Source organism: Sinocyclocheilus grahami, unplaced genomic scaffold, assembly GCF_001515645.1.
Source record: "Sinocyclocheilus grahami isolate Dianchi unplaced genomic scaffold, SAMN03320097.WGS_v1.1 scaffold114.1, whole genome shotgun sequence".
Lineage (NCBI taxonomy): Eukaryota > Metazoa > Chordata > Actinopteri > Cypriniformes > Cyprinidae > Sinocyclocheilus > Sinocyclocheilus grahami.
Genome location: NW_015505293.1, coordinates 742,242 through 755,101, shown reverse-complemented (window position 1 = coordinate 755,101; position 12,860 = coordinate 742,242). Strand labels below are relative to the sequence as shown.

Here is a 12,860-nt window from a genome sequence, read left to right as displayed (position 1 = left end):
GTCGAGGGTCGGAGTCTGGCTAGTTCAGAACCAACATGTTTATGTAACTGCAATCTGCTCCTATCCATCTGCATGGTCTAATCATATCCCTGTAGACCTCCAGAGGGCAGATGCTGATAAATACCTCCAACTACCATCACCTGAAATGGGTTTCCCTGAATTTGCTTGATTTGATTTCCAGAAAGAGTCAAATCCTGTATTAGAAGTGTTCTATGCCACGTGGATTAAAGCTCATCTTGCAAACGGCATCATCTCAGCATCTGGGTTGTTCGCAAGTGGAAATGCAAGTGAAACCACCTGAAAGATTCATGAGCCGCAGCGACACATTAAAAGTGCATAAGCCAAGGTTCTGTTTGCAGAACAAATACAGATGTCCAAACACTTTTTGCATAGTCACACACTGATTTCGTCACACACAGGAAGTGAAAACAAAGTGCTGTATATCAAAGCACAGAGGGGTTCAGGTGAAGGTTTACAAAAAGCCCTGTGTTTCGTTTTCAGAAGCAAATACATGAATTATTCAGGGTCTACATCTGTTTGTGTGTCTGAGGTACCCACAGCACAGTTTCCTGCCAGACCTGACATGACACCGGAGGCATGACACGTGTCGGCTTAACAGATGTCTGCATGTAGTCACAGTCTTAATGAAATATTCCTCCTTTTAATCAGCAATTGCACTCACCCCGTATGAGGCCGCGTTGTGGAGAGGAATAAGGCCACCTTTGTCCTGCGCGTTGACATCCGCCCCATGCTCAAGTAAATACTCTGCTACCTCCAGATTGTTATAGCCAGCTGTGGAGAAAAGGATGCAGAGAAATGTAAATCCATCTGCCAACAAACTATCTGGTATCAAATACAAGCACCAATCCGTATCACATGTACGGTTCAGAGTGTTTTTGAAACGTTGAAAACTGAGAAAGAAAAAAAAAGCATTTTTCCACTGCGGTGCACCACAACTGAAGCTATTGTACGATAATAAAGTAACTACATTGAGGAGATCCTCTAATAATAGCCATAAATTATAAAGTGGTTATCATGAGTGTGCAATTGAGAATTATTACAAACCTGTACACCGTGAAATTAATTTACATGAGGGTGAGGATCACATTTACATCTAAATGATAATTAATCTACACAGAACTCAACCCAAACCATCTTTTTTTTCAGGCAGATTTACTGAACAGAAAGTGTTTGTGCACAAGTCGAAGGTGCAACAGAAGCAATTTTGAAGCAAAAATCTCTATCATCTATCTATCTATCTATGTGGTTCCATGCATAAATGTATATATGTGTAAAAAGCTAAATAGAAATATTAAAAAACAATGACAATTATCAAGCACATAAAATTATTAAAACAAAAAAAATAAATAATTGAAATTATAAACGAAAACTAAAATTATAAAAATAACTTAATTCAAAACATTAGTAAATACTAATAGTATGGCAAGTAGTAAAATCACTACAACCAAAACTGAAATAAAAATAATTAAAAATATATAAAGAACACAAAAACTAAAAAGACAAACTAAAATGTAAATGACAACAGAAAATATAATAATAAAAGCTAATTCAAAATATTAGTAAATACTGCAATAGTATATAACTATAACTAAAATAACCCTGTTACAGCTTTTCATGATCGGATTCATAATTTTTCTCCTCAATTTATTAATGGTTCCCAAAATCAGATTGCTCATCTTGGGTGCATTACATTGCCACAGCTTCTACGTAGGTATCACCATCTCAGTGAAATGTAATCCATTTCACTTTTCAAAACTTAATTAAACTCAATTAATTAAACTCTCTTTAGCCAATGTTACTGAAATCTTACTCCTCTCGTTACTCCTATTAATTGCAATTATATTTATTGCTCGGTGCAAAGTGGAAGCTAAGCACAGATGTGTTTTATTTTTCGTTTTGGTCGCTCCAGCTACTTTCTCCAAAAGACACTCAATCTGGCAGTCAACCTTTGGCACTGAACAAGCTGTCGCTGACCTTTACCCAAAAAGACCAGTACACTATTTTCAGCTTTAACAGTCTTCTTTGGTTCCTTTAACTCTCTTTCTCACTCCAGACATACATGACTGCCTACAGGAACGTCACTAATTACGAGCCCTCATCATTAAAGGCTGTAGCCCTCTAATAATGCACAAACCCAGCTTTGAGAACCGCACTAATGAGAACACGCTCTCACATTTACACACTCCACCGCGTGTGCTGCACTCATCAAACGCTTCCTGCAGGTTCTTCTCCATAAACTACAAGCATTTTTAACAGTTTCTCTCACTTCCTTCCCACAAATATGTCATCTGTCTGGTTGCACTGCTCTGTTTTCCTCTTATCTTTAATAAAGCAGATTTACTCTCATTAACACATTAAGATTATAGTTAATATAAAAATTTATAAATAACAGTGCGGATACGGTGTCACGGGTCGCAAAGTGTCAGCAGCTGTTTTCCAAACATGAGAGAAAATGGGCTTATTGTTCAATGCTGCATTTTTGAGGTAATTTCTGTACATATTTGATTTTATGGATAAATAAAAAGCCATTTTATTTTTTATATAGTATAATAATCCTACATAAAAAACAAAAAGGCATTTTTTATTTACCCACAAGTGTTACTTCATAACCAGTGTTGGGAAGGTTACTTTGGAAATTTAACAGGTTACAGTTTACAAGTTACAAGTTAAAATGTAGTAAGTAGTGTAACCCTTTCAATTACTTTAAAGTAATGTAACTTATTACATTTGATTACTTTTCTAAATTTTGTAAAGCAGGCAGGGTTAACCTTAAAGTAGTACTCAACACTGATAACTGTCAGACTTTCAAAATCCTTCTTCACTTGAATTGAGATTTTAATTCAAGATTTTACATTTTTAAATAATTTAATTTCAAAGCAGAGTCACCACAAAATCAGACTTTAGCACCTTTTTTTTACTTTGAGAACGTTCTGCGGTTAAATACAGATTTAAAATCACAAGATATAGTTAATAGCTATGATACTATTTTTTAAATCAAATCTTTGCATAGACAGTAAACACTGGCATCTAACAACGCTTTGGAAAAAAACTGTTAATCTTAAAAAATAAAGCATATACATTAACCCAAATTGAAAATAAAACAGTTATCAAATAAGCATGTGTCCTATTCTGTGTCCTAAACATTCCTGAAACATTGATGTCTCACATTTTAAAGCAGCCAATGCAATTTGGGAAAGAAATCAATCAAATCTGTATGTGTGCAAATATTCAGATGAAAACCCCTTTGTAATCGTTAACATTTTCATAAGTAACTCTAATTTAACTACACATTTTTTCTCAGTAACTGTAACTGTGATTAGTTACATTTATTTCTTAATTAAATTACGTAATTCCATTCCATGTAACTAGTTACTCCCCAACACTGTTCATAACATAGATTAATTACAAAAACAAAATGAAAACAAATTTAATTGGCGAGTAGACATTTTACCTCCGTCCCCCCAAGCAGCCTTAAAAATTATGTTTCAGTCATTAAAAAATGCACAGAAACGCATCAGGATTTTAATGCATGAGATCCTGCAACGTCAGTCAGAACGAAAGAATTCGTCTTATTCTCCCTCCAGGCAAACGGCAGACGAGTGGCGTGTTCTCTAGGCAGGGGTCACAACCACCACGTTAGTCACAGCCCATTGCTCTCCGGTGGAAATAGTGAATGTGTGCTAGCTGGAGTAAAATCATGTGTCTATATCTCTGCCTGATGGTTAGGGCCGTCACCCACCTGCTGCTGGCCTGGCCTAGCAAGATAAGTGGACTGACCAGAGCGCTCGCTCCATCTGTTCAGTGACATTAGCTGACTTGTGCTGAGTCACTGGCATGGCTGGAGTGTTGTGCAAATGATGATCCCGGAGCAGCGCTCTCCTACTCTGAACTCAAATCTATTTAACACCCTCAGGCTTCTGGGTAATTCTTTTCAGCCTGTAGTTATAGTTATAAAGTAAATTATCATTATTGCTAATAATGTATTAGAAATTAATTGCAATGCTTGTAAAAACAAAAAACAAAAAAAGAAAAACCTGCAATTATATATTACACTTGTGTGTGTGTCTGTGTGCGCGTGTATATATTTATTTATAATAGTCATGTCCTCTCAAACATTCCAGCTGCAATTGTATAATGTTTATTATAGAATGACAACCATTATTTTCAACATCATGTTAGTAATAAACTAAATGATTATTATTATTATTATTAATTTATTTGAATTAATTTGCCACATGCTTGCAAAAAATACAGATGCAATTGTATATTATTTATAATAGTAATGTGCTTCAAACATTACAGCTGCAACTTCATGTTTATTATAAAATAACAACGACAAAATAATAATATGCTCGGCTTTGGCTCCAACATATTCTATAATATGAAACACTACATATTAAATAAAATTCTTACTTCTGAATAAGTCACGAATAAGAATTCTTGCTAATGTCTTCTGTGTAGAGCTTCTTGAAGTTGTTTCATAATTAACTTTACACTGTTGAACCAAACCTGAGAAAACACTAAACTTACTTGAGCTGAATAATGACACTATTGTCTTGTCAGAGCTGCTTTAAAGCAATTTGAATTTGTATTATATTTGAAAACCTTTGCATCAATGATTCTGTTATTTCCCATTTTATTACTGCGAAGCTGCTTTGAAATAATCTATATTGTTTAAAGAGTTATATAAAAAGTTGACCTGAGTTTTTTTTTTCATAGCTACAACATGCGTACGACATGCATGTGAACGACTCTGGATCTGTTATTTCCCATTTTATTACTGCGAAGCTGCTTTGAAATAATCTATATTGTTTAAAGAGTTATATAAAAAGTTGACCTGAGTTTTTTTTTTTCATAGCTACAACATGCGTACGACATGCATGTGAACGACTCTGGGAAAAAACGTTTATATTCTGAAACATATTCTCACAAATACAAGAACACCCATGAATAAGATGGGGAAGGCTCACATAAAGAGATTATTCTGAATAAGACTTTATCGGGGACATGAGCCATACAGAGAATATTGTTGTGCATGTAAATGTCGGTGACGTACAAACCGTGTGGAAGTCTTAGACAGATTTAATATTTGGCAAGGAAGCCTTTGAATCCCTGCCTGGAAGCCAGGCTTACACAGCGCTCAGAAAGGGATGAGAGCCAAGAGTTAATTCAACAAGTCACCCTTTCTTTCCTTCTGGGTTTCCTTGCCTCGCCTCTGGGGTGGGATGATATCTCACACACTGCTTCAATGCTTTTGTAGAAACGCAATTCTCTGGATGGCGGTACAGCATGATTTTTCCATTTGAAAGAGAGAAGTGCTCTCATTTCTATGTTGAAAGCAATGGCTCAGAAGGCCACAGAATGATTTTTCATTACCTGCCAGGTGCAGCGGAGTCGAATTGCGTCCCTGTGTGTCTCTGCAGTTGATGTTCTCCAAGCTGCACAGTTTCTGGACCCGGGCCAGGCAGCCTTTTTTGGCAGCATCCAAAAGCGCTGCATCTCCTCTCAGCAAGTCCTGGATATCTGTGTCTCCCTCCTTCACCATGTCCAACGGAGTGTTTCCGTCCCGATTCTTCTTGGTGGGGTCTGCTCCATGCTGAAAGAGATAAGGACATTGAGCACAGATCCACAGAGAAGCCTGAAGCCTGACTTAGCACAGTTTGAGAACCTCATCTAAGATCTCTATGAGGATTTATACATGAAATGATCAGTGCTCAATTTTTTGAGATTTCACTAAACATAAACATAGTATATATGGATACAGTATAGATAGACAGATATATAGATAGACAGATAGATAACTAGATGTGTATGTAAGTGTGTGCGCGCGTGTTTATACACTTTGTATCTACAGTATATACATATAGAGAGAGAGATAAAATGATAAAAACTTGATATGTATGATAAAATAAATGTTTTGTAAATATTGTATTGTAAAATCATATCTAAAATGTATCTGTTGGTATAAATATTCATAGTTTATGCATATTTATGTTTTGTAAACAAATATAAATAAACATTCACATTTATTTAATATTTTATTGCTTTAATGTTTTAATTAGTGCAGTCAAACGATTAATCGTGATTAATCGCATCCAAAATAAAAGTTTTTGTTTACATAACATATATGAGTGTACCATTTATATTTATTATGTATATATAAATACCCACACATGCATGTATATATTTAAGAAAAAAGTGTTGTTTATATATTAAAAATATAATATAAATTATATGAATATAAATATCAAAATATATACTGTATGTGTGTGTATTTATATATACACATAATAAATATACACAGTACACAAACATATATTATTAGAACAAAAACTTTTATTTTGGATGCGATTAATCACGATTTGACAGCACTAGTTTTAATATATTTTAATGTCACAAAAAATATGGCTTTTTTGAAAAATTATTTTAAGAAGGTTTACTTTTAAGAAAACTCTTTTGATCAAATTGTATCTTTAGGCCACAAGTACTGAGTCTAATAGTTAAGGTCCATTAATATTTCAGTTCCCTGTACAGCAATAGATCAAAGAGAATTTATTTTTAATACCCAGCAAATGAATTACTCCTAACTGAATTGATTTCGAATCATAATCAAATCAAACGCAAGACTTTGTGAATTCTTTTGAATTAGAAAACCGTTGCCTTCAAAATCCGTTACAGTTTTAGATTCAGTGGATGAGAAAAGTACATTTCTTTTCTGCAGTTTCTACCAAAGCCAACCTCAGCAGTTCCACTTCAGGAAACAAAGTGACATGTTTGTTTGAAGTCTAATGTGCATATTCTTTACAGCTCTGAAGCTGAACCTCTCTGTGACAGTAACCTGAGGTACGATGAAAGCAGACAGCATTAAAACCGACGTCTGCTCAACGGCAATAAACCTGAAGCCCCTGCAGCGGATCACACTGCATTTAAAAACTTTACAGAGTGATAAAAACCATTAACAACTCCAGGCTGTCAGACGTCTAGAAAGAGCAATCTCCTGAATTAACAAGTATGCCGAGTGACGTGAGTAGGTCAGTGTTGAGCCAGCAGGAGTAGTGATGACAATACCTTCAGAAGCAGTTTGCAAATCTCGTATTTGCCCTTGGCCGCCGCCTCGTGCAATGGAGTGAACTTCCATAAGTCGGCCACGTTGACGGACGCTCCGTGTCTCACCAGCAGCTCCGCCACTTCGTAATGGCCATACGAGCAGGCGTTATGCAGCGGCACCAAACCTCTGCCAACAGACAGGGAATTCGAGATAAATAGTGACAAGAAGATTAAAGTTTATCTCCTGGTGCTGCTAACTCATGCGCTGACTGTTAATGAGGTTCACTCCACAACTGAGGGAGAATTTCTGAGCAAGAACAGCAAGAAATCTCACCCTTTGTCTTTGGCGTGGACATCGGCACCGTGGTGCAGGAGATACTCAACCACAGCCACGCGATTGTAGCCAGCGGCAAAGTGGAGCGGCGTGGAGTGACGACCCTCCAGGTCTCGACAGTTCACATTCTGAGGGGAGCAAAGTTGCTGTGCAAGAAAAAAACCAAACAACATTAAACCGAATGCTTGATTTCATATTGCAAATACATCACTTTATTTTAGTGATGAGTGTTTAAATACATCCAAGAATTAATTTCATTTGATGTGCTTTTATAGGGTACCAGGCCAGAATTATGGCAAGCGTCAGTAGAGATTCTGATTAATTGCCTGACAAAAGTCTAATTGGTGCTCTGATCTAATTACTTTACGCATAATGAGGCTTTCAGATAATGAGGATCTGATCGCATCAAAGGCATCCATCCATTCAGACATTTTTATCATCGGTTTCTAAATCACTTCAGGCTTATATTACCAGTCAAAAAGTTTGAGGTTATAAAGCTTTTGATCTAAAGACTTATGCTTAAATTATTCACAGCACTTTTGTAGACTAACACAAATAATGTGTTCATTAATCATCATTTATAACTGTAATAAAATTAATTTTAATTAATAATAATTTTGCAATATTAATAATACTTAAGTTCAATTCATTTCACATATGTGTATAGCGCTTTTCGCGATACTATAAATCGCTGCAAAGCAGCTTCACAGACAATTTTAATTTCTACATTACATTTAAAAGAAGCTTATCAGTAGTGACATATGCTACAGTTCAAAAAGATTTTTTATGTTTTTGAAAGAATTCTCTTATGCTCACCAAGACTGCAATTATTATATACAGCAAAAAAGTGATATTGTGAAATATTATTACAATTATAAATAACTGTTTCTAGTTTAAGTGTTTTATATTTTAAAAAGTAATTTAGTCCTGTGATAAAGCTGCCACAAATGTTTTGAATGATAGTGTATAGTATAAAAAAATGTCTCTCTTACACACACACACACACACACACACACACACACACACACACACACACACACACACACACACACACACGAAGGTCAGGTCTCCTTACATCTCCCTTGTTCAAGGTCACGAGTACGGAACAAAACACATTTAAGATCTGCAAGCTGTGTCCTTGAAAAGTTTCATTGTCTGGGATAAAGAAACTTAACTCATTCAGGGTATTTTTGTTCCAGACAAAAGCATATAAAAAAAATTCAATATCCATAACCGCAGATATATTTTCATCTCCGTGTAACCTGGAGCTGATTTGTAGCACTACGCTAATGAAAACAGTTGTAAAGGTTATTACAAGTATCTCAAACAAGTTAAGGTTTCTTACAAAAAAGAAAAACAGTGTCCCAAATTTCTCTTTCAAGAGAGAACAGTTTCATGTTATATCTTGGCTCCACCAATCACTACAGATTGTGTTTAACCCTTGGTTGACTGGTGGACAACAACATGACTAGTCTGAAACCAAATTAAGGTGCCTCTTACCTTCACAGTGTCCAAGTCTCCTGCTTTTGCTGCTTCTAAGAGTCTATAATCCACATCTGAATTTCTCACTGGAATGTTTTCTAACAGACACGAACATAAATTAACGTGAATTTCCATAATTGTTAATGCATAACATCAAAGCCCAAATAAACAATCCCAAACCCCAGATTCAGTCTGTACCGTTTAGGATCTGCTGTACAGCTTCATTGCCCATCTGTGCGGCTGTGAAGCCCTGGAGGGAGACGATGGCGGGGTCGGCTCCATAACTCAAAAGTAGCCTGCATGTCTGCAAGTGTCCCGCCAGAGCAGCCCGGTGCAATGCCGTCTGACCCAGCGTGTCAACAGCATTCATCTATAAACAAACACAAAAAGCAGACTGAAATCTCCTCCTCCTCACTGATCAGTGAAGAGCACATCTGAACGCAGCCCACATAGCAAGACTGAGCTGTGAGCAAACTTGGCCTCTTTTGAAATGAACACAAATATGAATTAATCAGACAAGCCCCTGGGAAACTTCCACGCTCCATCAAAGACTATCAACACTGCACAGCGAAGAAAGAAAGGGACCTACTGCGTAAATGTGTGCGTGTGGTTTAGCGTATGGCGCGATTACAGTTCATTATTCTGTCTCAAACTTGTTACTTTAAAAAAAACTCAAACTCTCAGCAAAATCATGCTTTACTGGAAGTGAAAAATGCACATGACGCAGTTCTCCACATCAAACACACAATGGCTTTGTTCACACTACAACCAATTCTGATTTGTTTTAAAATAAATGTGTGACTGATAATAATGCATGAACATTTATTTTGAGAAAACTGACAATGAAATCTCATCGGTGAAAGGATGCTTACATCAGAGTATGCTAAATGTAAAAAATGTTCTATGCAAATAAGTTATGCTTGCAGGATTTCACATAGCCTTGCATTTTGTCTTCTCCATCTTGAGGTTCACATTCTGGTTTTTGCTCATATTTTCAGCCAAAATTGGCTCTTTTGCCTGAAAACAGCATTTTATTGCATTTTTGGATGAAAATGTGCCATGGTCTAAATGTTTCCGCATCTGTACTACATATACACATTTATGATTACATGATTATGATTACATACAGAGCTGCAAATAATGAAAAAACTAAATCCAATTTGACTGAATTTAACATTTTAAACTACATACACTGCTGTTCAAATGTATGAGGTTAGTAAGATTTTACTTTAATGCTTTTATTTTTATTTGGGCAAAGATGCAATAAATTGAAATGAAACGTGACAGTGAAGACAATGATGTTACAAAAATATGTCTATTTAAATAAATGCTGTTCTAGTTAAATAAATGCTGTTTTTTTTTTAATTCAAAGATTCCTGAAAAAACTTTATCACGGTTTCCACAAAAATACTGTTACTGTTAAAATAACTGTTTTCAACATTTCAACACAGATAATAATAAGAAATGTTTCTTGAGCAGCAAATCAGTATATTAGAATGATTTCTGAAGGATCATGTGACAATGTGAAATCATGAAAATAACTGCAGAATGACTGCAGAAAATCCAGCTTTACATCACAGGAATAAATTACATTTATTATTATTTAAATAGAAAACCTATATTTTAAAATGCAATATTTCAAAACTTAAATGTTTTTTACTGTATATTCGAGCAAATAAATGCAGCCTTGTTAAGCATAAGAGACGTTCTTTCATTCTTTATTTCAGAAACATTTCAAAATTTTACTGACCTCAAACTTTTGAACGGTAGTGTACAAATCAGGTTAAATGTAAATTTTGTCCTGTCCAAATCGAGAAACTGCTAAACAGATTTCAGTCTACACCGAAAAAATATCTTCCTGTCGGTTTGAACAAAGCTACACATATCAGTCTAGATCTTCAGCTAATAAGCAGCTCCCACCGTCATCTGATTTTCTCAGTAACTGTGTTTATTTTAGACAGCTTTATTCTTCATGCTTCCTGCTCTTCTTATTAACACAATGCTTCTGCACCATCCGTTTACTGGTTCACACGTGGTCTGAAAACACACACTACCTACAATAGTTTCTTGTCTTTGAACCTCCAGCCTGACTAATTATTCAGTCTATTAATGTCACTTAAGTCTGGCCGCTGAAGTTTGGCAGCGAGCTGGGTCGCAACACCAGTTAATGATCGGATGCGTTTTCGAGTGGTCGCACTGCAACAGATGGACACTGGCTGATGATTGAATGATGGAATTCGGGTTATGCCGGGCCAGCCTCCGTTTATTTATCCTGCACAAGAGCTTGGATGCGAGCACAAGGGAGGTCGGCTTTGAAAATCAAGCTGCTCCAGGCAGCATAAAAGAGCCACACGGCATCAATGAAGAGGACCTCTGGATAATACAACCTTGCGTGAAAGTAGGACACGCAAGTTTGATGAACGGGAGGCCCTTTAGATACACTCCAGGCTCATACAAAGACGGCAGACTGTGGATGAGAATATTTACAGGAGTATCGGCTCCCCTGGTCTCTCTGCTGAAGAATAGCTGATCAGCCCTGATGCTCTCAGCCAAGGCGGTAGCTGAATGCCTGATCAGTTAGTCGATGCTTATCTGATTTGGCTCTCTGAAAGAGCTCCATTGATTTGGAAGTCTTTTACCCCCTCTCTGCTCTGGAGAGGTAATGACATGACTGATGTAGCTCGTAAACGTCCTCCAGTTTCTCTGACACAGTCCAGCTGTGAGACCGAGGTAGCAGGCTGTTTACCTATTCACTTTCACCAGAAAATTTGACACTTCCTTTAAATGTGCAAGATTTATCTTGTAAAAAGTTTTACAGGAACAGAGCTGGCTCACCATAGAGAGCTTTAAACAAAGAGGATAAATACAAATAAATACAGTAAAAACAATAATATTGTGAAATATTATTAAAATAAAAAGTACTCTCTTGAAGGCAAAGCTGAATTTTCTGCCATTACTCTAGTCTTTAGTGTCACATGATCTTTCAGAAACCATTCTAATATGCTGATTTGGTGCTCAAGAAACATTTCTTATCACAGTTGAAAAAAAAGTTAATATTTTTGTGGAAACCATGACATTTTTCATGATTCTTTTATGAACAGACAATTCAAAAGAGCAGCAGTTCTTTGTAAAAAATAATTATTTTGTAATATTCTAAATGTCTTTACTGTCACTTCTGATCAATTTAGCGCATTCTTACTGAAAACAAGTATTATCTTACTGACCCCAATCTTTTAAATTGTACAGAATATTTAGAATACATTTATATTCCTCAGCAGTCTGTTGTGAAATGAGGTCACATCAGAAAAACAAATAAGAATCAAAAATAAGAATTTAGGCAATACAATTCTCGAAAGAGCTTAGAACCTTTTCATGTTTTCAAATTTATTTCATCTAGCAACTGTGCTGTCTTCATTATCTCTTCTAAATCAATAGTTTGGATTTAGTTTGTCTGTGAGGGATGTCAAATGTGCCAAGTCTGTGGAAAAAATGTAGAAGGCAACTTTTCTCTACTGTACACACACCGAAGTGCCATATTATTAATTTTGGGAAACAATAAATTAGGCAATTTAAGTTTTGATTCTTGTGCATATCTGACCAAAAAAACATGAATCTATTGCCAGGTTTGCTCTGATGTTTTACATAATTTATGTGTGTGTTTTATGCAGTTCCATCTGCATTAGTGGAAGAGTGCAAATGTTACAGAAAAAAATAACAGAAACAAACTTCCTAAAATTCAAGTGATTCCAATATTTTTAAATCAATAAAACCAATGTGAATAAGTTCATGATTCCCAACTCTAGTGATCAGATTTCAAGTAAGAGACCAATCTGCTAAAGTATCTTTGTGAACTGAGTGATGAATGTTTGGTAGTTAATTGGGAAGATGTTAGCACATAAACACTTCCATACTGATGATGAGCTCTTCCATCTCAAAGCCAATTATCTTAACCACTGATAAGCAGGCAAATTACTCT

The 12,860-nt window shown here is 35.9% G+C and overlaps 1 protein-coding gene across 1 annotated transcript in view; it reads right to left on the bottom strand.

Moving 5' to 3' along the window:
* Nucleotides 1-12,860, bottom strand: part of tnksa (tankyrase, TRF1-interacting ankyrin-related ADP-ribose polymerase a) — a 113,832-nt gene that overhangs the window by 13,820 nt on the left and 87,152 nt on the right. The window contains exons 13-18 of the mRNA XM_016277668.1: nt 9,083-9,254; nt 8,903-8,982; nt 7,403-7,548; nt 7,090-7,255; nt 5,398-5,617; nt 683-792 (exon numbers count right to left, since the gene is read on the bottom strand). Coding sequence (XP_016133154.1) covers nt 683-792; nt 5,398-5,617; nt 7,090-7,255; nt 7,403-7,548; nt 8,903-8,982; nt 9,083-9,254 — 894 coding nt within the window. The remainder of the gene's footprint in view (nt 1-682; nt 793-5,397; nt 5,618-7,089; nt 7,256-7,402; nt 7,549-8,902; nt 8,983-9,082; nt 9,255-12,860) is intronic.